The sequence below is a fragment of the Scyliorhinus torazame genome, chromosome 16 (assembly GCF_047496885.1).
Source record: "Scyliorhinus torazame isolate Kashiwa2021f chromosome 16, sScyTor2.1, whole genome shotgun sequence".
Taxonomy (NCBI): Eukaryota; Metazoa; Chordata; class Chondrichthyes; order Carcharhiniformes; family Scyliorhinidae; genus Scyliorhinus; species Scyliorhinus torazame.
The window spans coordinates 79296180-79323716 of record NC_092722.1 but is presented as its reverse complement, the minus strand read 5'-3'; the positions used below and the strand labels follow the sequence as shown (position 1 = coordinate 79323716).

Genomic DNA, 27537 nt, shown 5'->3' with positions numbered 1-27537 from the left:
AGAGAGAGTGAGTGAGAGAGAGAGAGAGTGAGTGAGTGAGAGTGAGAGAGTGAGAGAGAGTGAGTGAGTGAGTGAATGAGGAGTGAGAGAGAGAGAGTGAGAGAGAGAGTGAGTGAGTGAGAGAGTGAGTGAGGTGAGTGAGTGAGGTGAGTGAGTGAGAGAGTCTGAGAGTGAGTGAGAGAGTCTGAGAAAGTGAATGAGAGAGTCTGAGAGAGTGAGAGAGATTCTGTGAAAGTGAGTGAGAGAGTCTGAGAGTGAGTGAGAGAGTCTGAGAAAGTGAATGAGAGAGTCTGAGAGAGTGAGAGAGATTCTGTGAGAGTGAGTGAGAGAGTCTGAGAGTGAGTGAGAGAGTCTGAGAGTGAGTGAGAGAGTCTGAGAAAGTGAGTGAGAGAGTCTGAGAGAGTGAGAGAGATTCTGTGAGAGTGAGTGAGAGAGTCTGAGAGTGAGTGAGAGAGTCTGAGAAAGTGAATGAGAGAGTCTGAGAGAGTGAGAGAGATTCTGTGAGAGTGAGTGAGAGAGTCTGAGAGTGAGTGAGAGAGTCTGAGAAAGTGAATGAGAGAGTCTGAGAGAGTGAGAGAGATTCTGTGAGAGTGAGTGAGAGAGTCTGAGAGTGAGTGAGAGAGTCTGAGAAAGTGAATGAGAGAGTCTGAGAGAGTGAGAGAGATTCTGTGAGAGTGAGTGAGAGAGTCTGAGAGTGAGTGAGAGAGTCTGAGAGTGAGTGAGAGAGTCTGAGAAAGTGAGTGAGAGAGTCTGAGAGAGTGAGAGAGATTCTGTGAGAGTGAGTGAGAGAGATTCTGTGAGAGTGAGTGAGAGAGTCTGAGAAAGTGAATGAGAGAGTCTGAGAAAGTGAGAGAGATTCTGTGAGAGTGAGTGAGAGAGTCTGAGAGTGAGTGAGAGAGTCTGAGAAAGTGAGAGAGATTCTGTGAGAGTCTGAGAGTAAGTGAGAGAGAGTGAGAGAGATTCTATGAGAGTGAGTGAGAGAGTCTGAGAAAGTGAGAGAGATTCTGTGAGAGTGAGTGAGAGAGTCTGAGAGTGAGTGAGAGAGTCTGAGAAAGTGAGAGAGATTCTGTGAGAGTGAGTGAGAGAGTGAGTGAGAAAGGGAGTGAGAGAGAGAGAGAGAGTGAGAGAGAGAGAGAGTGAGTGAGAGAGTCTGAGAAAGTGAATGAGAGAGTCTGAGAGAGTGAGAGAGATTCTGAGAGAGTGAGTGAGAGAGTGAGTGAGAAAGGGAGTGAGAGAGAGAGAGTGAAAGTGTGTGAAAATGTTGATAAGAATGCTTCCAGGAATGAGGAATTCAGTGATGTGGGTGATCGGGGAAGCTGGGACCTATTGGGGAAGAGGGAAGGCCGAGAGGTGATTTAATCAAGGGTTTCAAAATCGGCAGGAGGTATGGGACAGAGTCGAGAGGGAGAATCCGTTCCCATTGAACTCATTCTCTGTAATTCAATCCCTCAGATGCCTACCCGACTCCTTCATTATCCCTCCAAGGAACGCCGGGCGGAACCGGAAGTCAATATTCCAGCAGGCCTTGTATCGGCAGAATACCTGGGAAAATAGAGAGAGGGACAGAGAGAGAGATAGCGAGATCGAGTGGGAAATAGGAAATAGAGAGAGAGAGTCAGAGAGAGAGTCAGAGAGAAAGGGAGAGAGAGAGTCAGAGAGATAATTAATTTTTAATAATATTTATTGTCACAAGGAGGCTTACATTAACACTGCAATGAAGTTACTGTGAAAATGCTCCTCCTGTAGGATGTGGGTGGTGAGGGATACCACCGGTGTCCCCGCTGACTACACCTGCGGGAAGTGCACCCAACTCCAGCTCCTCAGAGACCGCGTTAGGGAACTGGAGCTGGATGAACTTCGGACCATCCGGGAGGCAGAGGGGGTGATAGAGAAGAGTTACAGGGAGGTAACCACACCCAAGGTACAGGACAAGAGTAGCTGGGTTACAGTCAGGGGAAGGAAAACAAATGGGCAGACAGTACAGGGATCCCTCGTGGCCGTTCCCCTTCAAAACAAGTATACCGTTTTGGATGCTGTTGGGGGGGTGACCTACCGGGGGAAGGCCCTAGCGGCCAGGTCTCTGGCACTGAGTCTGGCTCTGTGGCTCAGAAGGGAAGGGGGAGAATCGAAAAGCACTAGTGATAGGAGACTCAATGGTTAGAGGAATGGATAGGAGATTCTGTGGTCGCGAGTGAGATTCCCGGAAGGTATGTTGCCTCCCGGGTGCCAGGGCCTGGGATGTCTCGGATCGAGTCTACTGGATTCTTAAGGGGGAGGGGGAGCAACCAGAAGTCGTGGTGCACATAGGCACCAACGACACAGCTAAGAAAAGGGATGAGGATCTAAAAAGTGATTTTAGGGAGTTAGGTTGGAAGCTAAAGAGCAGGACAAGCAGAGTAGTGATTTCAGGATTGCTCCCGGTGCCACGTGCAAGTGAGGCAAGGAACAGAGAGTGAGTGCAGCTGAACACGTGGCTACAGGGCTGGTGCAGGAGGAGAGGAAAGGCTTCAGATATGTGGATCATTGGGATATCTTCTGGGGAAGGTGGGACCTGTACATGAAGGACAGATTGCACCTAAACTGGAGGGACACCAATATCCTGGGTGGGAGGTTTGCTAGAGCTCTTTGGGAGGGTTTAAACTAGTTTGGCAGGGGGATGGGAACCAGAGCTATGGATCAGAGGATAGGGTAGCTGTTGAACAGGCAGAAATAGTATGCAGCGAGTCTGTGAGGAAGGATTAACAGTTGATGGGGCAAAGTTGCACTCAGTAGAATGGGTTAAAGTGTGTCTGTTTCAATGCAAGGAGTATCAGGAATAAGGGAGTTGAACTTAGAGCATGGATCAGTACTTGGAACTACGATGTTGTGGCCATTACGGAGACATGAATTTCACAGGGGCAGGAATGGTCGTTAGATGTTCCGGGGTTTTGATGTTTTCAGAAGAATAGGGAGGAAGGTGAAAGAGGAGGGGGAGTGGCACTGTTAATTAGGGAATGCACCACAGCTGCAGCAAAGGGAGGTAGCTGAGGAGGGTTTGTCCACTGAGTCAGTATGGGTGGAAATCAGAAACAAGATAGGAGCAGTCACTTTATTGGGAGTTTTCAATAGACCCCCCCAATAGCAGCAGTGAGATAGAGGAACAGATTGGGCGGCAGATCTTGGAAAGGTGCAGAAGTAACAGAGTTGTTGTCATGGGTGACTTCAACTTCCCTAATATTGACTGGAACCTCCTTACTGCAAATAGTTTGGATGGAGCAGATTTTGACAGGTGTGTACAGGAAGGATTCCTGACTCAATATGTAGATAGGCCGACTAGGGGAGAGGCCATATTGGACTTGGTGCTTGGCAACGAACCGGGCCAGGTATCAGATGTCTTGGTGGGAGAGCATTTCGGTGACAGTGACCACAACTCCTTGACCTTTACCATAGTCATGGAGAGGGTTAGGAACACACAGTATGGGAAGGTATTTAATTGGGAGAGGGGAAATTATACTGCTATTAGACAGGAGCTGAGGCGCATAAAGTGGGAACAATTGTTCTTGGGGAAATGCACAACAGTAATGTGGGGATTGTTTAAGGAGCACTTGCTGTATATGCTGAATAGTTTTGTCCCACTGAGACGAGGAAGGAATGGTAAGGTGAAGGAGCCTTGGATGACAAGAGAAGTGGAGCTTCTAGTCAAGAGGACGAAGGAATCTTACATAAGGTTGAGGAAGCAAGGATCTGACTCGGCTCTAGAGGGTTACAAGGTAGCCAGGAAGGAACTCAAAAATGGACTGAGGAGAGCTAAAAGTGGGTACAAAAACGCCCTAGAGGGAAGGATTAGGGAAAACCCCAAGGCATACTACACTGATGTGAGAAATAAGAGGGTGATCAGAGTGAGAGTAGGGTCGATCAGGGATAGTGGAGGGAACTTGTGCCTAGAGTCTGAGGAGATGGGGGAGATCCTAAATGAATACTTTGCTTCAGTATTCACTAGAAAGAGGGACCTTGTTGCTCATGAGAACAGTGTGAACCAGGTTAATAGACTCGAACAGGTTGATATTAAGAAGGAGACTTCCGGTAGCGGCCATGGAGGAGTAGGTCGCACATTTGTTATTAAATCGGTGCAGAGTGAACAGTAAGGAGAAATCCTTCTCCAGTGTATGGAGAATTGGACCAGAAGTGGCCGTGTGAGAAGACAAAGTCCTATAAGGAAGATGCGAGCAGAGTTGGTAACGCGGGAAAGCATGGCGGAGAGGCAGGGCCGAGGGGAGATGGCACAGTGGTCGACGGAGCAGCTGAAGTTTTTCGAAGATTGCTTCGCCAAGCTGAAGAAATACACGCTGGACCCGATTAAGGCTTCGATTGATCAAGTTGTGCAGAATCAAGAGACCCACGGGAGAGCGATCCAGGAGGTGGAGAAAACGGTGCCCGAGCACGAGGAATACATAACCGTGCTGGAGACCAAGGTGGAGATGATGAACGATTGCCACAAAAGAATGCAGGAGAAGCTGGAGGACCTGGAGAACAGGTCCAGGAGGCAGAATCTTAGAATTGTCGGCCTCCCTGAAGGCAGTGAGGGATCGGATGCGAGGACTTATGTGACGGACATGCTGGAGAAGTTGATGGGGGCTGAGGCGTTCCCTCGGCCCCTGGAAGTGGATAGAGCCTACAGAGCCCTCGCGAGGAAGCCCCAAGCGAATGAGCCACCGAGGGCCATGGTGGTACGCTTTCACCGTTTCCTGGACAAGGAACACGTTCTGCGGTGGGCCAAGAAGGAACGGAGCAGCAAATGGAAGAACTGTGAGCTGCGCATTTATCAGGACCTGGGCACGGATCTGGCCAAGAGGCAAGCTGGGTTTAATCGGGCAAAAACAGCCCTCTTCAAGAAGGGGGCGAAGTTTGGGTGCTGTATCCAGCCCGTCTGTGGGTCACACATGAGGAACGGGACTTCTACTTTGTAACACCAGACGAAGTATCGACTTTTATTAAAGAAAAGAGGCTGGAGACGAATTAAAAGACACTGAAGCCTTGGAGAAGTACTGTGGCGGCGATTTGTTGTGCTGGGTTGTATAAATGTAAGTGCTATGTGTAATAAGGGGCTGTTTGGATGGCTAACGGTAACTTTGTCTTGCAGGGAGCTGGTTAGAGGGGGGATGGGCTTTGGGGTTGGTTCTGCTTTTTGGGTGATTATTTTTCTAAAGTGGCTGTTTCTTCACTGTTTTTTCTGATGTTTGTTTACTGGGGAATGTGATGCTTTTGTCCAAGTGGGGGGAGAGGGGAGAGAACAACGGGGAGACAGGCTGCTTGGTGCCAGGGGCGGGCGCTATCAAGTCAGCATGGCTCAGCTGACTCTCGAAGGCACAGTGGGGGTGAGCAGGCGTTAAGCTGGAGCTTGATTTGGGGGTTGGGTTTCTAGTGTTGTTGCTTGGGGGGGGGGGGGGGGGGGGGGGGGGGGGGGGAGGGAGAGCTGCTTTGCTCACAGGGGAGGAACTGTTACTAGGGGACAAATGGGAGGTCGGGAACGGTGACTGCCCGAGGGGGGGCTCAAGGAGGCGGAGGGCGCGAGCTAGAGGCTGGCCTAAAAAGGGTGATGGCTAGTCGGCGGGGAGGGAGTGGGGGGGTGGGGGGGGGGGGGGGGGGGTGGGGGGGGGCTGGAAGCCCCCCCGACCGGGCTGATTACATGGAACGTCAGAGGGCTGAATGGGCCGGTCAAGAGGGTTCGCGGGTTTGCGCATTTGAGGGGGCTGAAGGCGGACGTGGCAATGCTACAAGAGACACACCTAAAGGTTACAGACCAGACGAGATTGAGGAAGGGGTGGGTTAGCCAAGTACTCCACTCAGGATTGGACTCAAAGCCCAGGGGGGTAGCGATCTTGATCAGCAAATGAGTGGCATTCGAGGCAGGGAGAATCGTGTCAGACAAGGGGGGTAGGTACATAATGGTGAGTGGGAAGCTGGAGGGGGTGCGGGTGGTACTCGTGAACATATATGCACCGAATTGGGACAATGTGGAATTTATGAGGTGGGTTTTAGGTAAGATCCCAGACTTAGAGTCACATAACCTGATCATGGGAGGAGACATTAACACAGTCATTGATCCGGAATTGGACCGGTCAAAATCCAGGACAGGGAAGAGACCGGCTGCAGCAAAGGAATTGAAGGGGTTTATGGAACAGATGGGGGGAGTAGACCCATGGAGATTTGCACAGCCAAGGGCGAAGGGGTTTTCCTTTTTCTCACATGTCCACAAGGTATACTCTCGCGTCGACTTTTTTGTTCTGAGCAGGGCACTAATACCGGGGGTGGTGGATACTGAGTACTCGACAATCGCAGTGTTGGATCATGCCTCACATTGGGTGGATCTACGGGTTAGTGTGGAGAGAGGGCAACGCCCGCTGTGGAGACTTGATGTGGGGTTGCTAGCGGACGAAGCGATCTGTGGGCGGGTTAACAAGTCCATCCAGAACTACCTGGAAACAAATGATACGGGGGAGGTCTCCGCAGTGATGGTTTGGGAAGCTCTGAAGGCAGTGGTTAAAGGGGAATTAATCTCGATACGGGCCCACAGAGAAAATGCGGAGCAGGCTGAGAGGGATAGATTAGTGGAGGAGATACTCCAGGTGGACAGGAGATACTCGGAGGCCCCGGACGCGGGGCTATTGAGGGAGCGGAGGAGGTTACAGGCGGAGTTTGGGCTGTTGACCACAGGGAAAGCGGTGGAACAGTTGAGGAAGGCGAGGGGGGCGATTTATGAGTACGGGTAAAAGGCAAGCAGAATGTTGGCGCCCCAGCTCAGGAAAAGGGAGGCGGCCAGGGAGATAGGTAAAGTAAAGAGTAGAGGCGGGAATACTGTCCTGGACCCAGTGGGGGTGAACGAGGTGTTTGAGGACTTCTGTAGTAAATTATATGAGTCGGAATCCCCGGCTGAGGTGGAGGGGGTAAGGCAGTTTTCGGATCAGTTGAGGTTCCCGAGGGTAGATGGTGGTCTGGTGGAAGGGCTGGGAGCCCCAATTGAGATTGAGGAAATAATCAAGGGGCTGGAGGGCATGCAGTCGGGCAAGGCCCCAGGGCCTGACGGCTACCCGGTGGAGTTCTATAAGAGGTTTTCAGAGATATTGAGCCCACTGCTGGTGAGGATATTTAATGAAGCAAGAGAGAAGGGAGTCCTCCCCCCAACAATGTCGCAGGCCTCGATTTCATTGATCCTGAAACGGGAGAAGGATCCGGAGCAATGCGGGCCATACAGGCCGATTTCTCTATTGAATGTGGACGCCAAACCGCTGGCTAAGATACTGGCCAGAAGGATCGAGGACTGTGTCCCGGGGGTGATAGGGGAATACAAGACGGGATTTGTAAAGGGCAGGCAACTCAAGGTCAATGTTCGAAAGCTTTTAAATGTTATTATGATGCCCTCAGAAGGAGGGGAAGCGAAGGTGGTGATAGCACTGGATGCGGAGAAGGTTTTTGATCAGGTGGAGTGGAATTACCTGTGGGAGGCGCTGGGAAGGTTTGGGTTTGGTGAGGGCTTTATTGACTGGGTGCGGTTGCTCTATCAGGCACCAGTAGCGAGTGGGCGTACGAACCGGCTGAGGCCGGGGTACTTTAAACTACACCAAGGGACGAGGCAAGGGTGCCCCCCCTCCTTGTTACTGTTTGCTCTGGCCATAGAGCCATTGGTTATGGCGTTAAGAGCCTCTAGGAACTGGAAAGGGCTGGTTCGGGAGGGGGGGGGGGGGGGGGGGGGGGGGGGTGGAGCACCGGGTTTCGCTTTACGCAGGTGACCTGCTCTTGTATATTTCAGACCCGTTGGAGGGGATGGGGGAAGTAATGCGAATCTTGGGGGGATTTGGCAATTTTTCGGGGTATAAATTGAACATGGGGAAAAGCGAGATGTTCGCAATTATGGCAAGAGGACAGGAGAAGAGACTGGGAGAGCTGCCGCTTAGAATGGTAGGGAAGAGCTTTCGGTATCTGGGAATCCAGGTGGCCCGGGAATGGGAAGCACTGCACAAGTTAAACCTATCCCGGTTGGTAGAACAAATGGAAGGGGACTTTAAGAGATGGGACATGCTCCCGTTGTCACTGGCGGGGAGGGTAAAGACCGTGAAAATGACGGTCCTCCCCAGATTTCTGTTTGTCTTTCAGTGCCTCCCCATCTTCATTCCAAAGACTTTTTCAAGCGGATGAATAAGGCTATTTCGGGCTTTGTGTGGGCGGGTAAAACCCCGCGAGTGAGAAACTGTTGCTGGAGCGCAGTCGGGGGGAGGGGGGGTTGGCACTGCCGAACTTCTGCAATTACTACTGAGCGGCTAATATAGCCATGATTAGGAAGTGGGTAGTGGGGGAGGGGTCGGCTTGGGAGCGGATGGAGGCGGCGTCATATAAAGACACAAGTTTGGGAGCACTGATAACAGCACCTCTTTCGTTCTCGCCGGCCCGATACTCCACAAGTCCGGTGGTGGTGGCAGCTTTGAGAATCTTAGGGCAATGGAGGAGATATGAGAGCGGAGGGAGCATCGGTTTGGACCCGGATTTATAACAACCACAGGTTCGTACCGGGTAGGCTAGATGGCGGGTTCCGGAGTTGGCAAAGGGCAGGAATTAGAAGGATGGGGGATCTATTTATAGACGGGAGCTTCCCCAGCTTGAAAGCCTTGGAGGATAAATTTGAATTGCCAGCAGAGAATGGGTTTAGGTATTTGCATGTGCGAGACTTCCTGAGAAAACAGGTGCCGGCCTTTCCGCTGCTTTCCCCATGGGAGATACGGGATAGAGTAGTCTCCAGTACCTGGGTGGGAGAGGGAAAGGTTTCAGATGCGATGAGGCAAGACTTAGGATGCATCGGATGGAGAGGAAAACTGCAGGGGATGGGCACAATCGAAATGTGGAGCTTGTTCAAGGAACAGCTACTGCGTGTCCTTGATAAGTATGTACCTGTCAGGCAGGGAGGAAGTGGTCGAGCGAGGGAACCGTGGTTTTCTAAGGCAGTCGAAACACTTGTCAAGAGGAAGAAGGAGGCTTATGTAAAGATGAGACATGAAGGTTCAGTTAGGGCGCTCGAGAGTTACAAGTTAGCTAGGAAGGACCTAAAGAGAGAGCTAAGAGGAGCCAGGAGGGGACATGAGAAGTCTTTGGCAGGTAGGATCAAGGATGACCCTAAAGCTTTCTATAGATATGTCAGGAATAAAAAAATGGCTAGGGTAAGAGTAGGGCCAGTCAAGGACAGTAGTGGGAAGTTGTGCTTGGAGTCCGAGGAGATAGGAGAGGTGCGAAATTAACATTTTTCGTCAATATTCACACAGGAAAAAGACAATGTTGTCGAGGAGAATGCTGAGATTCAGGCTACTAGACTAGAAGGGCTTGAGGTTCATCAGGAGGTGTTAGCAATTCTGGAAAGTGTGAAAATAGATAAGTCCCCTGGGCCGGATGGGATTTATCCTCGGATTCTCTGGGAAGCTAGGGAGGAGATTGCTGAGCCTTTGGCTTTGATCTTTAAGTCATCTTTGTCTACAGGAATAGTGCCAGAAGACTGGAGGATAGCAAATGTTGTCCCCTTGTTCAAGAAGGGGAGTAGAGACAACCCAGGTAACTATTGACCAGTGAGCCTTACTTCTGTTGTGGGCAAAATCTTGGAAAGGTTTATAAGAGATAGGATGTATAAACATCTGGAAAGGAATAATTTGATTAGGATAGTCAACACGCTTTTGTGAAGGGTAGGTCGTGCCTCACAAAACTTATTGAGTTCTTTCAGAAGGTGACCAAACAGGTGGATGAGGATAAAGCAGTTGATGTGGTGTATATGGATTTCAGTAAAGCATTTGTAGCCATGTAAAATGGCTAACTCCCGATTAGAATGGCCAAACCCCGATTTAAAATGGCGAACGGAAGAGGCTGATGGGAAAATCAGCCAACAGGACTCAAAACGGACAGCTGCAGGTAAAACAGTGTATTCGCCTCTGGGGAAGTCAGTCCAGACCGATACCTGCAGCCATCAACATAACAACCCAGCCATCTGCATTTTAATCAGCCATCCCCGGGAACAATTGCTACACATTAGCAACTCAAAGCCGACCCAGACCTTTCGGCGCCAGCAGGGGCTGACACAAAGAGAGATAAACGACCACCCCCCGATCAAGGAATCGCTCCAGCATTGGAGAATATCCAAACAAGTGATTTGGGACCAAGTCCAATCACTTGGAACCAGGTACAAGGTCCGCCCCGAGAGGTGGGAAGCCCCTGGGGACTATAAGAATAGGGGCCAAGTTCAACTCGACCCTTCTTTTCCTGCTCGCAACCTTTGAGACCCTTCTACAAGAAACCGTAAGTTTTACTCCAGCGATCGCTACCAGATAGGCACTCCTGACTATCGACTTGTACCAGCTTTTGAATCCCGCAGGCTCAGAACCAATTCGAAAGACCATTCGTTTCCCTGACCTGGTGGGCCATTTCCGAAGTTAAGTATTGGCCTTTAGTGGTAGGTAGTAGTTTAGAAGAAGGATTATTGTATAAGTATTAATTGCTGTATATAATAAATGAGCGTTGATTTAACTCTTAGTAAGCGGTGTGTTGCATTATTAATCATTACTTGGACTTGAACCACGTGGCGGTATCAGAAAGATACCTGGCGACTCATGAGCAAAGGTGACAGAATAAGAATAAAGTAAACTAAGGCTAAAACGAGCAACACGTTTGATAAGGTTCCCCACGGTAGGCTACTGCAGAAAATACGGAGGCATGGGATTCAGGGTGATTTAGCAGTTTGGATCAGAAATTGGCTAGCTGAAAGAAGACAAAGGGTGGTGGTTGATGGGAAATGTTCAGACAGGAGTCCAGTTACTAGTGGTGTACCACAAGGATCTGTTTTGGGGCCACTGCTATTTGTCATTTTTATAAATGACCTGGAGAAGGGGGTAGAAGGATGGGTGAGTAAATTTGCAGATGACACTAAAATCGGTGGAGTTGTGGACAGTGCGGAAGGATGTTACAAGTTACAGAGGGACATAGATAAGCTGCAGCGCTGGGCTGAGAGGTGGCAAATGGAGTTTAATGCAGAAAAGTGTGAGGTGATTCATTTTGGAAGGAATAACGGAAGACAGAGTACTGGGCTAATGGTAAGATTCTTGGCCGTGTAGATGAGCAGAGAGATCTCGGTGTCCATGTACATAGATCCCTGAAAGTTGCCACCCAGGTTGAGAGGGTTGTTAAGAAGGCATACGGTATGTTAGCTGTTATTGGTAGAGGGATTTAGTTTCGGAGCCATGAGGTCATGTTGCAGCTGTACAAAACTCTGATGCGGCCGCATTTGGAGTATTGTGTGCAATTCTGGTCGCTGCATTATAGGAAGGATGTGGAAGCATTAGAAAGGGTGCAGAGGAGATTTACCAGAAATGTTGCCTGGTATGGAGGGAAGATCTTATGAGGAAAGGCTGAGGGACTTGAGGCTGTTTTCGTTAGAGAGAAGAAGATTAAGAGGTGACTTAATTGAGGCATACAAGATGATCAGAGGATTGGATAGGGTGGACAGTGAGAGCCTTTTTCCTCGGATGGTGATGTCTAGCACGAGGGGACGTAGCTTTAAATTGAGGGAAGATAGATATAAGACAGATGTCAGAGGTAGGTTCTTTATTCAGAGAGTAGTAAGGGCATGGAATGCCCTGCCTGCAACAGTAGTGGACTCGCCAACACTAAGGGCATTCAAATGGTCATTGGATAGTCATATGGACGATAAGGGAATAGTGTAGATGGGCTTTCGAGTGGTTTCACAGGTCGGATCGAGGGTCGAAGGGCCTGTACTGCGCTGTAATGTTCTATGTTCTAGATATTTTCCAGGAACCTTCGGAGGCGGACGAAACTCCGGTGGAGGAGCTTAAGGGCAAGTGGGAGGACGAGCTAGGTGGAGAGATAGAGGCGGGTCTATGGGCGGATGCCCTAAGCAGGGTTAATACCTCCTCATCATGTGCCAGACTCAGCCTGATACAATTTAAGGTAGTCCACCGGGCACACATGACAGCGGCTAGGATGAGCAGGTTTTTCGGGGTAGGAGATAAGTGTGCGAGGTGCGCGGGAAGCCCAGCAAATTATGTCCACATGTTTTGGGCATGCCCGAAGCTTGGAGGGTTTTGGCAGGGCTTTGCTCAGGCAATGTCCACAGTGCTGAAAACACGGGTGGTCCCGAGTCCGGAGGTAGCGATCTTTGGAGTGTCGGAAGAGCCAGGAGCTCAGGGGGCGAAAGAGGCTGACGTCTTGGCCTTTGCCTCCCTGGTAGCCCGGGATCTTATTAATGTGGAGGGACTCGAAGCCCCCGAGTGTAGAGACCTGGGTTAGTGACATGGCTGGGTTTCTCAGTCTCGAGAAGATAAAGTTCGCCCTAAGAGAGTCAATGATCGGGTTCACCCTGAGGTGGCAGCCGTTCGTCAACTTTCTCGGGGAAAATAAAAATGTCAGCAGAAGCAGTATTCCAAAGGGGGGGGGGGGGGGAGAGGGCCGGATTGTTGTTGTATGTTTGGGGGGTGTGAAGATTGGGATGGGGGGGGGGGGGGGTGGAATGTTTATTATACCATGTTGATGTCATTGTTAATGTTATTTTTATAAAAAATTTCATATACCTCAATAAAAATATTTTCAAAAAAGATATTAAGAAAGAGGATGTGCTGGAAATTTTGAAAAGCATCAGGATAGATAAGTCCTCTGGGACTTACGGGATATACCCAAGGTTACTACGGGAAGTGAGGGAGGAGATTGCTGCGACGTTGGCGATGATCTTTGCGTCCTCACTCCAGTGGAGTAGTACCGGATAATTGGAGGGAGGCGAATGTTGTTCCCCTGTTCAAGAAACAGGAATAGGGAAATCCCTGGGAATTACAGACACATCAATCTTACGTCTGTGGTGAGCAAAATATTGGAAAGGATTCTGAGAGATAGGATTTATGATTATTTAGAAAAACATAGTTTGATTAAAGATAGTCATCATGGCTTTGTGAGGGGCAGGTCTTGGCTCAGAAGCCTCATTGAATTCTTTGAGGATGTGACGAGACACATTGATGAAGATCGGGCAGTGGATGTGGTGTATATGGATTTCAGTAAGGCATTTGATAAGGTTCCCCATGGTACGCTCATTCAGAAAGTTAGGGGGCATGGGATACAGGGAAATGACAGCGAGTGGTAGTGGATGGAAAGTACTGCGCCTGGAGGTCGGTGACCAGTGGTGTCCCGCAGGGATCTGTTCTGGGACCTCTGCTCTTTGTGGTTTTTATAAATGACTTGGATGAGGAAGTGGAAGGGTGGGTTAGTAAGTTTGCTGATGACACGAAGGTTGCGGGAGTTGTATAGTGTTGAGGGTTGTTGCAGGTTACAACAGGACATTGACAGGATGCAGAGCTGGGCTGAGAAGTGGCAGATGGAGTTCAACCTTCATAAATGTGAAGTGATTCATTTTGGAAGGTCGAATTTGAATGCTGAATACAAGGTTAAAGGCAGGATTCTTGGAAGTGTGGAGGAACAGAGGGATCTTGGGGTCCACGTGCATAGATCCCTCAAAGTTGCCATCCAGGTTGATAGGGTTGTTAAGAGGGCGTATGGTGTGTTGGCTTTCATTAACAGGGGGATTGAGTTTAAGAGCCGCGAGGTTTTGCTGCAGCTTTATAAAACTCTGGTTAGACCACACTTGGAATATTGTGTCCAGTTCTGGTCGCCTCATTATAGGAAGGATATGGATGCTTTGGAGAGGGTTCAGAGGAGATTTACCAGGATGCTGCCTGGACTGGAGGGCATGTCTTATGAAGAAAGGTTGAGGGAGCTAGGGCTTTTCTCACTGGAGCGAAGAAGGCAGAGAGGTGACTTGATAGAGGTGTACAAGGTGATGAGAGGCATGGATAGAGTGGATAGCCAGAGACTTTTCCCCAGGGTGGAAATGGCTGTCCCGAGGGGACATAATTTTAAGGTGATTGGAGGAAGGGATAGGGGAGATGTCAGAGGTAGGTTCTTTACATAGAGAGTGGTGGGTGTGTGGAATGCACTGGAGTCAGAGTCATTAGGGACATTTAAGCGACTCTTAAGACAGGTACATGGAGAGCAGTAAATTGAAGGGGTGTAGGTTAGGTTGATCTTCGATTAGGATAAATGGTCGGCACGACATTGTGGGCTGAAGGGCCAGTACTGTGCTGTACTGTTCTATGTTCTAAAATCCCCTAGTCGCCACATTCCGGTGCCTTTCCAGGTACATAAGAGTGAGAATTCACAATGTCCAAATTGCCTAACAGCACGTTGTTTGGACATTGTGGGAGGAAACCGGAGCACCGGGAGGAAACCCACTCAGACACGGGGAGAACGTGCAGACTCCACAGTGACCTAAGCCGGGAATCGGAGCACCGTGCACAGTTCCAGTCTCCGTATCCCTCGGTTAGACCACACTGGGAGCAGTGTACACAGTTCTGTCTCCATATCCCTCGGTTTGACCACACTCAGAGCACTGTGCACAGTTCTGGTCTCCGTATCCCTCGATTAGACTACACTTGGAGCACCGTGCACAGTTCCAGTCTCCGTATCCCTCAGTTAAACCACACCCGGAGCACCATGCACAGTTCTGGTCTCCATATCCCTCAGGTAGACCACATTCGGAGCACCATGTACAATTCTGGTCTCCATATCCCTCAGGTAGATAACACTCGGAACACCGTGCACAGTTCTGGTCTCCATATTATTCAATTGGTTCCTGATACACTGATGACAGTGCGGGGACTATCTGATATACTTCAGTGGGATCTGCAGTGTTACCATGATTTTATCACATGGTCAACTCGTGCTCTTTCTGATTTTACCTCAAATCCAATCCAGGAATACGGAGAGACCACGTCATAGAATAACTCCAAGACTCGTCCTCGAGCACTCATCCTGCACAGAGGTTCTGAATGTCTGTCTGGTCAAAGGAACAAATTGCAGATTGAGCTATTGAAGCATATTCTTATTAACACAACCTCAACACAGAACTGACACTGAGTCTCTGGTCTCACTCTCTCCTTCTGCTCTCTCTCTCACTCTGGTCTGTCTCCATCTCCCTCTCTTTTTCTCCGGTGTCTCTTTCTCTCTGGTCTCTCTCTGAGTGTGTGTCTCTCTCTGGTCTCTGTCTCTCGCTCTCTGGTCTCTCTCTCTCTGACTTTCTCTCCATGTGTGTGTGACTCTCTCTCTGGTCTCTTTCTCTCTATCTCTCTCCCTGGTCTCTCTGTCGTTCTGTGTGTGTGTGTCTCTCTGGTCTCTTTCTCTTTGTGTGTCTCTGGTCTCTCTCTCCCTGGTCTCTCTGTCGTTCTGTGTGTGTGAGTGTGTGTGTGTCTGTCTCTCTCTGTCGTTCTGTGTGTGTGTGTCTCTCTGGTCTCTTTCTCTTTGTGTCTCTGGTCTTTGTGTCTCTGGTCTCTCTGTCGTTCTCTGTGTGTGAGTGTGTGTGTGTGTGTCTCTCTCTCTGTCGTTGTGTATGTGTGCGTCTCTCTCTCTGGTCTCTTTCTCTTTGTGTCTCTGGTCTCTCTGTCGTTCTCTGTGTGTGAGTGTGTGTGTGTGTGTGTGTCTCTCTCTCTGTCGTTGTGTGTGTGTGTGTCTCTCTCTGGTCTCTTTCTCTTTGTGTCTCTGGTCTCTCTGTCGTTCTCTGTGTGTGTGTCTCTCTCTCTCTCTGTCGTGTGTGTGTGTGTGTGTCTCTCTGGTCTCTTTCTCTTTGTGTGTCTCTGGTCTCTCTCTCCCTGGTCTCTCTGTCGTTCTGTGTGTGTGTGTGTGTGTGTCTCTCTCTCTCTGTCGTGTGTGTGTCTCTCTGGTCTCTTTCTCTTTGTGTGTCTCTGGTCTCTCTCTCCCTGGTCTCTCTGTCGTTCTGTGTGTGTGTGTCTGTCTCTCTCTGTCGTTCTGTGTGTGTCTCTTTGGTCTCTCTTTCTCTTTGTGTGTCTCTGGTCTCTCTCTCTCTGGTATCTGTCTCTCTCGCTTTCTGGTCTCTCTGTCGTTGTGTGTGTGTGTGTCTCACTCTCTGGTCTCTGTCTTTCTCTTTCCCCATGTGTGTGTGACTCTCACTCTCCTCTCTCGCTCTGTGGTCTCTCGCTCTGTGTCTTTGTCTTTCTCTCTCGCTCGGTCTTTCTCTCCGTTCACCTCCACTCGTCTCCTGAAACTCCCACTTTCTCTCTATCCTGACCTTCGAGCCCTGCCCTGCGCGGGGCGGAGCCTCGGGCCCACAGCGGCAGGTGAGGCGCAGGCTGGTGTCGGCGCCTCCGGCCTCCGCCTCGGGCCCGGGTCTCCCCGCAGGTTCGAGGCCGGGAACCTCCGCCTCGCCCAGTGGCGGGTCGGCGCGGTCCTGAGGCCAGCCCGCCGCACAGGGAGATCCCAAACGGCGGGGTCCTGAAAAGCCAACAAGGCCCCCGCTGTGCGTCAGAGTCGGGAAAGGTGCCCGGGACCCTGAACAGGAGCAATTTGGGGGGACAGGCTGGGCGATGCCTCCTCCAGTTGAATATCCAGTGAGCAGGGAGGGGGGGACATGTTGGGTGATGCCTTCTCCAGTTGAATATCCAGGGAGGGGACGTATTGGGCGATGCCTCCTCCAGTTGAATATCCAGGGAGGGGAGCGTGTTGGGCGATGCTTCCTCCAGTTGAATATCCAGTGAACAGGGAGGGGGGGAGGCGTGTTGGGCGATGCCTCCTCCAGTTGAATTTCCAAGGAGGGGGCGTGTTGGGCGACGCTTCCTCCAGTTGACTATCCAGTGAACAGGTGGGAGTGGTGGGGGGGGCAGGCTGGGCAATGCCTCCTGCAGTTGAATATCCAGTAAGGGTGGGGGCAGGCTGGGCGATGCCTCCTTCCAGTTGAATATCCAATGGCCAGCTCCCTCTGCCCAGAGGGGCCGAGCAGACGGTGGGATTTGAAATTTGTCGTCACCCGCACGGGTTTTGCGGGACAGGAGCTCACCGTTAAGTGGCGGGGGCCAGTAAACATTGTACTCGGAAGCGGTGTAAAGTCGGCCAGTCAGGCAGACCTGTCCTGTATTGTAAACAGTAGTGATGATGAATAAAATTAACTTCTTTCAAACTACTCGGTGGTCTCCTTTGTGACCTTCTAAAAAATCGCCCATAACCCAGTGAGAGTCAGTGGGTGGGGTTTTCCGAGCCTCCGCACCGAAATTGCGATTGGCGTGGGGGTGGAGAAAGGGCGTTGACCCCGAAATCCGGCGCCACGCCGTTCCCCGTGATTCTCCGGTCCCCGGCGAATCGCGCACGAGTGGTCTACGTGGTGCGGGAGGGGGCCATTGTCAGAGGCCCCTTCGATGATTCTCTGAGGACAACTGGGCGAGATACCGTCGGCGTGGTTCTAACCACGTTTTGACTGTCGGGAACAGCCGGTGGCGGTTGCGGCTCAGTCCGGGGGGGCCTCACTGACGGCCAGGGGGACGATCGGGCGGCACAGATCCCCGGACGTGTGCAATCTCGGGGGGCCTATATTTTTGGTGCCACTCCGCGTCCAAGTCTGCACATGCGCGGACACCCGACCAGAAGTGCAGGGCACCGTATCCGCAGCCAGAGCTGCGTGAAGCACTCCGGGGCCCTGCTAGCCCCCTGTAGGTTGGAGAATCACTCTGGACTTTGTTAAGGAAAGTCCAGAATGAAACGCCCGCGTTTTGGCGTGGGGACATAGCCCCGTTATTGGTGAATCCCGCCCAGTGTGCGTGGAACCCGTACCCCAGTGAGAGTCAGTGTGTGTGAGACCCATACCCCAGTGAGAGTCAGTGTGTGTGGGACCCGTACCCCAGTGAGAGTCAGTGTGTGTGGAACCTGTACCCCAGTGAGAGTAAGTGTGTGTGGAACCCGTACCCCGGTGAGAGTCAGTGTGTGAGGAACCCGTACCCCAGTGAGAGTCAGTGTGTGCGGAACCCGTATCCCAGTGAGAGTCAGTGTGTGTGGAACCCATACCCCAGTGAGAGTCAGTGTGTGTGGAACCCGTACCCCAGTGAGAGTCAGTGTGTGTGGAACCCATACCCCAGGGAGAGTCAGTGTGTGTGGAACCCATACCCCAGTGAGAGTCTGTGTGTGTGGAACCCGTACCCCAGAGAGAGTCAGTGTGTGTGGAACCCGTACCCCAGGGAGAGTCAGTGTGTGTGGAACCCATACCCCAGTGAGAGTCAGTGTGTGTGGAACCCATACCCCAGGGAGAGTCAGTGTGTGTGCAACCCGTACCCCAGTGAGAGTCAGTATGTGTGGAACCCATACCCCAGTGAGAGTCTGTGTGTGTGGAACCCATACCCCAGTGAGAGTCAGTATGTGTGGAACCCATACCCCAGTGAGAGTCTGTGTGCGTGGAACCCATACCCCAGTGAGAGTCAGTGTGTGTGGAACCCGTACCCCAGAGAGAGTCAGTGTGTGTGGAACCCGTACCCCAGGGAGAGTCAGTGTGCATGGAACCCATACCCCAGAGAGAGTCCGTGTGTGTGGAACCTGTACCCCAGTGAGAGTCAGTGTGTGTGGAACCCATACCCCAGAGAGAGTCAGTGTGTGTGGAACCCGTACCCCAGTGAGAGTCAGTGTGTGTGGAACCCATACCCCAGTGAGAGTCTGTGTGTGTGGAACCCATACCCCAGTGAGAGTCAGTGTGTGTGGAACCCATACCCCAGTGAGAGTCAGTGTGCGTGGAACCCGTACCCCAGAGGGAGTCAGTGTGTGTGGAATCCGTACCCCAGTGATAGTGTGTGTGGAACCCGACAAGGGCCTTGATTAAGGGGGCTAGTTTAGACAGGTGTGTGTGGGTTTGTATATCTTGCATATCTCACAATGAAATGCCTATATCCTGACCTTTAATTTTTTTTAAGGGGGAGGTATGTAAGGATCCTGTTTAAATCTTGTTTTCCTTTGTAATCCCCTTAATGTTCTGTCTTGCTGGCTCCTAAAATTCTGAGTACTATGCTTTTAACTTTTGTACCTGGATGATTACTGAAACATCCCCAGTCTAATGTGCTAGTTGGATTGGGCCAAGGACATCCCTCAGTACAGTGTGCTATTTGGTATGGTCCAGTGATGTCATTCTGATGGCCTTGGCTAGCAGCCAATCAACTCTTCTGGAATTCCAGGACTTATTTGGTTCTTGATTTCCATTGGCAGAGGGCCCAGAAGATTCTAGAAGAAGGCAGACTTAATTTGGAGTTCAGTTCTGTTTAGACTGGGGGGAGCAGCAGGGGCACAGGTTTGGACTCTCTCTCTATCAGCGAAGACTGGTGATTTAAACACCTTCTAGCCAGCCTGTGAAAGTTTAATTTCTGATTAAAAGGCTGCAAGCAGTCTCTCTCTGTAGGCCACCTGTGAAAGCTTGTGATTCGAAACAAACCTGTTGGACGTTCACCTGGTGTTGTAAGTCTTCTTACTGTGCTCACCCCAGTCCAACGCCGGCATCGCCACATCATGGTTAAATTCTCAGGCAGAGAATTCTAATATTGTCTCAGTGAGACTGAGAATTTATCTGGTAGAGGTCAGTCAAGTGAAAGTGACTCCGCAGAGGAAATTCTGCAGCCTTCAGGTTGGAATTAAAGGTACAAACCAGAAGGTCTGACCCAACTGGTGGGTTTCAACAGATTGCGTCCTGAGAAGATCGCCGACTGCAAGACTACAACCTCAGCAGCGAAGATATTAATTTCTCATTCCCAGTTTAATCCCTGTTATTTTGATCCTTCCCTCCCCCACTGTGTGTCTACCTTGTGTGTGGTGGTAGAGGGTGGGACAGTGCTGGGGGATTAATTAGATTAGCTGACCTTTATTCTATTATCGCCATTACATGTTTATCTCTTTTCCTGTTATAAATAAAGTTATTAAGTTTACTACAAATCTGATGCCTGTAAATCATTGGAGCAGTCAAGGGTCAAAGAAGTCAGAAAATATATATGGATTATTGGTTAATTCATTTGTGTTGGGACTCCAGGGCCTGGAATCGATGATGTACTCGCCCAGGGTGTTGTAGCAAATAGAAAACAAGGTGGTGGTAGAAGGCTGTGTGCTTAACTGGAGGCTGGTGTCCAGCAGCGTCCCACAGGAATCAGTGCTGGGTCCCTTATATAGATAAGATTGCGGGGGGGGAATTTATAAGTTTGCAGACGATACCAAGATGGTAGGGTGGTTAACAGTAAAGAAGAGGGTGGAAGGTTACAGGAAGATAGAGATGGGTTGGTCAGATGTGCAGAGCAGTGGCAGATGGTATTGAACCCTGATAAGTGCGAGGTGATGCACGTTGGAAGAAGAAACTAGGGAGTATATAATGAATGGCAGGACACCAGGGCGCTCAGAGGAGCAGATGGATCTTGGGGGCACTTGATCACAACCCAGAAGGTGGCAGAGCAGGTGAACAGTGCAGTTAAGAAGGCAAATGGGACACTTGCCTTTATTAGTCGTGGCATAGAACATAAGAGCAAGGAGGTTATGTTGGAGGTGTACAAAACGTTGCATTGGCCACAGCTGGCATACTGTGTGCAGTCATGGTCACCTCACTCTAGGAAGGAGGCGGTTGCACTGGAGGGAGTGCAGAGGAGATTCACCAGGATGTTGCCTGGAATGGAGCACCTGAACTATAAGGAGAGACTGGATATCATAGAATTTACAGTGCAGAAGGAGGCCATTCGGCCCATCGAGTCTGCACCAGCCCTGGAAAGAGCACCCTACCGAAGCCAACACCGCCACCCCATCCCCGCAACCCCATCTAACCTTTTCTTTGGACACTAAGGGCAATTTACAATGGTTAATCCATCTAACATGCGCACATCTTTGGACTGTGGAAGGAAACTGGAGCACCCGGAGGAAACCCACGCAGACACGGGGAGAGCTTGCAGAATCTGCACAGACAACTCAAGGGGGAATCGAACCTGGGACCCTGGCGCTGTGAAGCAGCAGTGCTAATCACTGTGCTACCGTGCCGCCGACTAGCACAGGACAGGCCGGGATGGTTTTCTTTAGAGCACAGAAGGCTGAGGAAGGGTATAATTGAACAAAGAACAAAGAAAAGTACAGCACAGGAACAGGCCCTTCGGCCCTCCAAGCCCGTGCTGACCATACTGCCCGTCTAAACTAAAATCTTCTGCACTTCCGGGGTCCGTATCCCTCTATTCCCATCCTATTCATGTATTTGTCAAGATGCCCCTTAAATGTCACTATCGTCCCTGCTTCCACCACCTCCTCCGGTAACGAGTTCCAGGCACCCTCTACCCTCTGTAAAAAAAAAACTTGCCTCGTACATCTACTCTAAACCTTGCCCTTCGCACGTTAAACCTAAGCCCCCTAGTAATTGACCCCTCTACCCTGGAAAAAAAGCTTCTGACTATCGACTCTGTCTATGCCCCTCATAATTTTGTAGACCTCTATCAGGTTGCCCCTCAACCTCCGTCGTTCCAGTGAGAACAAACCGAGTTTATTCAACCTCTCCTCACACCTAATGCCCTCCATATCAGGCAACATTCTGGTAAATCTCTTCTGCCTCCTCTCTAAAGCCTCCACATCCTTCTGGTAGTGTGGCGACCAGAATTGAACACAATACTCCAAGTGTGGCCTAACTAAGGTTCTATACAGCTGCAACATGACTTGCCAATTTTTATACTCAATGCCCCGGCCAATGAAGGCAAGCATGCCGTATGCCTTCTTGACTACCTTCTCCACCTGTGTTGCCCCTTTCAGTGACCTGTGGACCAGTACACCTCGATCTCTCTTTTAAAAAAATATATATATTTATTAAGAATTTTAACACAGTTTTTCACCCTGACAAACGAACCCCCCCGCCCCAACAAACAAAGAACAAAGAACAAAGAAATGTACAGCACAGGAACAGGCCCTTCGGCCCTCCAAGCCCGCGCCGACCATACTGCCCGACTAAACTACAATCTTCTACACTTCCTGGGTCCGTATCCTTCTATTCCCATCCTATTCATATATTTGTCAAGATGCCCCTTAAATGTCCCTATCGTCCCTGCTTCCACTACCTCCTCCGGTAGCGAGTTCCAGGCACCCACTACCCTCTGCGTAAAAAACTTGCCTCGTACATCTACTCTAAACCTTGCCCCTCTCACCTTAAACCTATGCCCCCTAGTAATTGACCCCTCTACCCTGGGGAAAAGCCTCTGACTATCCACTCTGTCTATGCCCCTCATAATTTTGTATACCTCTATCAGGTCGCCCCTCAACCTCCTTCGTTCCAGAGAGAACAAACAGAGTTTATTCAATCGCTCCTCATAGCTTATGCCCTCCATACCAGGCAACATTCTGGTAAATCTCTTCTGCACCCTCTCTAAAGCCTCCACATCCTTCTGGTAGTGTGGCGACCAGAATTGAACACTATACTCCAAGTGTGGCCTAACTAAGGTTCTATACAGCTGCAAACAAAAAGAAAGAAAGCGCACATAGCAAGACATGAACATAGTAAATCGATATGATACAGAGCTTTGTACAATGGATTCCTCCCGTACATGTCAGTTTTGCAGATCCTTCATGTATTTTCTTGCTCGAATACCCCCCAAACAAGCCCCCCTTCCCCCTCCCCGTCCCCCCCATGCAAGACATCTCTCCCCTCCCCCCCGCCCCCCTCCCCAGGTTGCTGCTGCTGACCGACCTTCATCTAACGCTCCGCGAGATAGTCTAGGAACGGTTGCCACCGCCTGTAGAACCCCTGTGCAGACCCTCTCAAGGCAAACTTTATCCACTCCAATTTGATAAACCCTGCCATATCATTTATCCAGGCCTCCACGCTGGGGGGCTTCGCCTCTTTCCACATTAACAAGATCCTTCGCCGGGCTACTAGGGACGCAAAGGCCAGAATGCCGGCCTCTTTCGCCTCCTGCACTCCCGGCTCGTCCACTACTCCAAATATTGCTAGCCCCCAGCTTGGCTTGACCCGGACTTTCACCACCTTAGATACTGTTCCCGCAACTCCCCTCCAGAACCCCCCCAGTGCCGGGCATGACCAAAACATATGGACATGGTTCGCCGAGCTGCCTGAGCACCTTCCACATCTGTCCTCTACCCCAAAGAACCTACTCAGCCTCACCCCCGTCATGTGCGCTCTGTGAACCACCTTAAATCCCATCGATCCCTCGGCCTGTTACTACTCCGTGCCAGCCGCTGTCATCCCGCAGTCTCGCCTCGAGCCAGCCGAAGCGGTGGGGGACGTCATGCCGCCTCGCGACCCAGCACCACCGACCGCACGGATACCGCCGGACACTACCTCAGCGCCGCAGCTCCGACGTTCAAAGAGATCGGCCAAACCCATCGTTCGTCTCGACCTCTGACGACACGGAACCTCCTGATGGACTCTGTTCGTTACTCCCTGTTTGTTCACTGTGTTTGCTATTCCATATTTTCACCCCGGACTTCCTTCTAAACAAGGTGTGAATGTGGTGATTCACCACTGTACTTCCCTAGCATTGTACATAGTTATATAATAGTTGTGTGTAACGTGGCCCTGTAATCCTGTGTATGGTACTGTGTATTGTACTGTAGCTCTGTAGAGGTTCGGTCACCTGTATGTAACCTGACCTGGCCACGGAGAGCTCCGCCTTGGCCACTCCCCCGGGAGTTAGGTATAAGACCCAGCTTCTGAGACCGGACCCATTTTGTCTGGGGTCGTCTGTGTCGGGTAAGCTTCCTGTGTAGTGTATTAAAGCCTTGGTTAAAGTCTCACATGTCTTGTGGTTCTTGAAGCTTAGTGCATCAGACTGTCCGGTCCGGACCTACTCCGGCCAAGGGGCCTGACTAACCCTGTCCTTCCCTTCACTTATGGGGCTTGGGGACCCTTCTTCTCCCCCTGTGGGGAGTGGATTCCTGGGGGCAACGCTCGGCGGCGCCCCCTTCTTCCTTTCGCCCACCCGTGCCCGGCTGTTCCGGGGCCGGGCTCTGGGGAAGTGCACCGGGGACCACCTCACCGGGGGCTTGAGAACCCTACTACTCCTACGTCCTCTGGACGGTTCCCAGGCGAAGGGGGACACCTCCATTTCCAGGGCCTCCCTAGCTGAGGCATGCAACCTGCCCCGCAGGTGGGGTTTGGGGGATCTTACCCGTCCTTAAGCTAGGTGCCAGCAGCAGCGTCGGCCTCGCTGTCACCGCTACCCTTTGTGCTGCCCCTTTGGGCCAGCACACTGTCACTGCTCGCGCGACGGTGGGATTGGGGATCTCCCCCACCGTCTCTACCTCTACGGGGCTTCCTCCACTACCACCCCCCGTTTTTCCCGGGGCTTGCTCTTGCCGGCCCTGCTGGGGTCGAAGAGCTTACACTGGTTTACGTGAAACCACCTAACCCTCCGGGGAAGCTGGACTGCATAGACCATGGGGCTGGCTTTGTCCACTATACTGTACGGCCCCGCGTACAGTGGCTCGAAGACCCCCACCCGTGCAAAATTTCTGACCATTACCTGATCCCCAATGGCCCATTCATGGGTGGTGTGGGGCTCTAGCAGCAGTTTGTTCCTTCTGTGTTGTGCCCCCATGTGGCAAGCTGCCTGCCAATTTATTTCTTTAAGCTGCTCCAGCAGCTTCCTAGCAAACTTGTCCCGGTTTACTTCCCTCAGCTGTCCTTCTGCCAGGGAAGGCACCATTACATGTATTGGGGTCCTCATCACCCTTCCTGTCATGAGCTCATGTGGGGAGTACCCTGTGCTCCTAGACTGGCTCGCCCGGATCCCCCTTCCCTCCTGCTCCCACTTCATCAGGACACACTTCCATTGCGCCTGGAGTGCCCCTAACCTGATGGACAAGGGAACAGAGAAAAAGCCAGTCTTCTCGTTCCCTGTGAAGCCGACAAGACTGTAGGGTTCCCCGCTAGATAGAGGGGAGGTTCGGGGGTTGTCCGTGTGGACAATGGTACTGGAAGCTCCTGTGTCCAGCAGGTAGCTCCCGACCACCTCCTGGACCTCCATCTTGACCCAGGGTCTGCCGCATGGGCCGTACTCCACTGGGCACAGAAAAGTGGGCTGTTTTGCTGCTAGTCATGAGGGGGTTGTGGGTGTGTGTACGGGTACGGCGACGGGCTGGCCCTGGCCTGTTGCCATCGCCACCTGCCCGGACCCTGCTGTTTTTGTCTGCAGGTAAGCCAGGAAATCTTTAACATTAATGGTCTCCGGGGCAGTCGCTTCTGCCGCCGGGGTCTGATTCTTTCCTGGGGGAGCCCTCTCTTCCCTGGTTGGGTTCTTGCACTCCCTCCTATAGTGCCCGGGCTTCCCACACCCGCAGCACGTTGGTCTCTTCTCTGGGGCTCGGGCGCCCTCATGCTTCCACTCCTTTCTTGGGAGGGGGGCTGGCGCGGTTTCATGCACCTTGCCCTTGGGGGGCTTCTCTCCCCCCCCCCTCTCCCCGTTACGGTAGGCTAGGGTGAGCTTTTTGAGGACCTCCCTCTCGTTCGGGTCCATCGGGTCGAACCAGTGCTCTGCCTTCGCCCTAACCCTCGGGAGACAGTTAGCCACCAAGGTCTTTAGCCAGTCGGCTGTCCTTCCATCCAGATTTTGCCTATTCAGAGGGGTCCCACACGCGTCCTCATACACTGCCCATAACCTGTCCGCAAACGTTTCTGGCGACTCACCGACCTGCTGTCTGGTTTCCCCCACCCTCGTGAAGGGCCTACCCTGATTCAGACCCATGGCGTCCTGGGCCGCTGCCCATGTGGCAGGTTTCCCCCCCTCCCTGGAGGTCACTGCCCTACATAGGTAAGAATCTAGGGTCATCAGGAGCAGCTTCACCCGCTCCCCCTCGTCGCAGTCATTTATCTCGGCTGCCTGTTGCACCTCCATAAAATTAAGTGATGGGTCTCCTTTCTGGGTCAACTAGGGGATGTGGGACACCATTCCCCTAAGTGCCTGTACCCCGTGGGGAACAATAATATCACTCTCTACCGGCCCCCAGGCGTTCCCACCCACTGGGGGACCGTACTTCCTCTGCCTTACCGGTCACATCTGCCCTACCTGGGGCTCCTGCCCCTCCGCCTCCCCGGCGTCCGGCTCTCCTGCCCCGTTGGGTAGCCCCCCTGTTCCCGGGCTAACTACCCAGATAGGAGGCGCCTCTATCTGGGGATACAATCCTGACCCCCCTTGGGCCCGTCCCTCCCCGGACGTCCCGATCCCTACCTGCCGATCCGGCCCCATTGCCGGCATCTCGGGCAGCGGCTGGCCCCCCTCCCCAGGGGACCCATACACAAAACCAGGCGGGCACGCCGCCAGCTGGGGATACACCACTGACCCCCCTTGGACCTGCCCCTGACCGGGCGGTCCAAACCCTACCTGCTGACCCGGCCCCATCACCGGCATCCCAGGCAGCGGTCTGTCCCCATCCTGTGGGGACCCACATACGAAACCAGGCGGGCACGCCGCCATCTGGGGGTACCCTGCTGACCCCCCCTTGGACTTGCCCCTGAACGGGCAGTCCGATCCCCCCCTGCCGACCCAGACACAATCCCGGCGCCTCAGGAGGTGGTCTATTCCCCTTGGCCTTTGGGGAATCATCTGCTGCGAGGAACACCTTGCCCCTAGGGAACCCCCCTGGACCTACCAGGTGTACCTGTCCCCTGACCTTGGACAAGGTCTCCTCCAACTCCGTTATCCGTGCCTGGCACGGCCCGTGATCACAGTCCCCTACCTCCTCGCGAGCCACCCGGTACGCTGCCTGGATGTCCCGGTACTTCCCCTCCAGCTTCCTATACTGCTGGGCACCTTGGGCCAAAAGCTCCCGGGCCTCCTTCTCCCTCTCCTTTGCCTCAACTGCCTGGCACTGGAGAAACTCCTTCTTATACCGGTGAGACTCACCGTCCTGTAGGCTGCGCTGTCTCACCTCTGCTAGCTCACTGTACAGCTGTTCAGCTGTCCTAGCGCTGTCCCCTGCGCTGGCCCTAACTTCTCCCAACTCCTGCTCAAGCTCAGCTATCTTTCTCTCCATGTTGGCTACCTGCTGGGACAAGCAGGCTAACCATACTGCCTTTTCTACACTCTTAGTGTGTTCCTTACCCTCTGTCCATGCAGCCGCCGCCATCACGGGTTGTTCTGCATTCACTAGCTCCAGCACCCTGTGGTGGTATGTATTAGGGGCAATAAGGTACACCACGTGTCGACAGGCTATTGGTGGAGGGATGCCAGGTCCTGATAGGATCTGCCACCTACTGGACTCCACCCAGAAATGGCGGTATAAGAACCCAGTTTTTCCCTCCATTTCCCTCAGCAGCTGCATTCTGTAACCACGCTGCTGGGGATAAAGTTCTGCTTAATAAAGCCTTCAATTGACATTACCTCAACCTGGAATCGCTGGACGGGTTTTATAACGCCCTGCAGATCCTGGGTCGAAACTGCAACTGCCCGGCGGTAACAGCGAGTGAACACACAGAGCTCCTGGTCCGCGATGCGTATGTGGCAGGTTTGGCCTTTTCCCAGATCCGCCAGAGGCTTCTGGAGAAAGAATCTCTGGGACTTACAGAAGCTCGCGCCCTGGCGGCATCCCTTGATGTGGCCTCGCGTAACGCCCGCACCTACTCCCCCGACCGCACTACAGCCCCTTGGGCTCCATGGACCCCCGCTGCGGTCGACTCTCCGACACCCGCCCCCACCCCCG

General features: G+C 52.0%; 1 protein-coding gene across 5 annotated transcripts in view; it reads right to left on the bottom strand.

The window, feature by feature from the left end:
- LOC140392896 (glutathione S-transferase kappa 1-like) overlaps window positions 1-16356 on the bottom strand; it is an 80129-nt gene extending 63773 nt beyond the window's left edge. Inside the window, exons 1-3 of one of the 5 annotated variants that reach the window (XM_072478662.1) lie at window positions 16102-16356; window positions 14802-14899; window positions 1461-1542 (exon numbers count right to left, since the gene is read on the bottom strand). In XM_072478662.1, coding sequence (XP_072334763.1) covers window positions 1461-1542; window positions 14802-14873 — 154 coding nt within the window. In that variant the 5' untranslated portion in view covers window positions 14874-14899; window positions 16102-16356. Of the gene's footprint in view, window positions 1-1460; window positions 1543-14801; window positions 14900-15979; window positions 16000-16026 lie in introns of those variants that run through there. The other 4 variants (XM_072478664.1, XM_072478663.1, XM_072478665.1 and 1 more) reach the window with 4 other exon arrangements.
- Between the last annotated feature and the right edge of the window lie 11181 nt (window positions 16357-27537).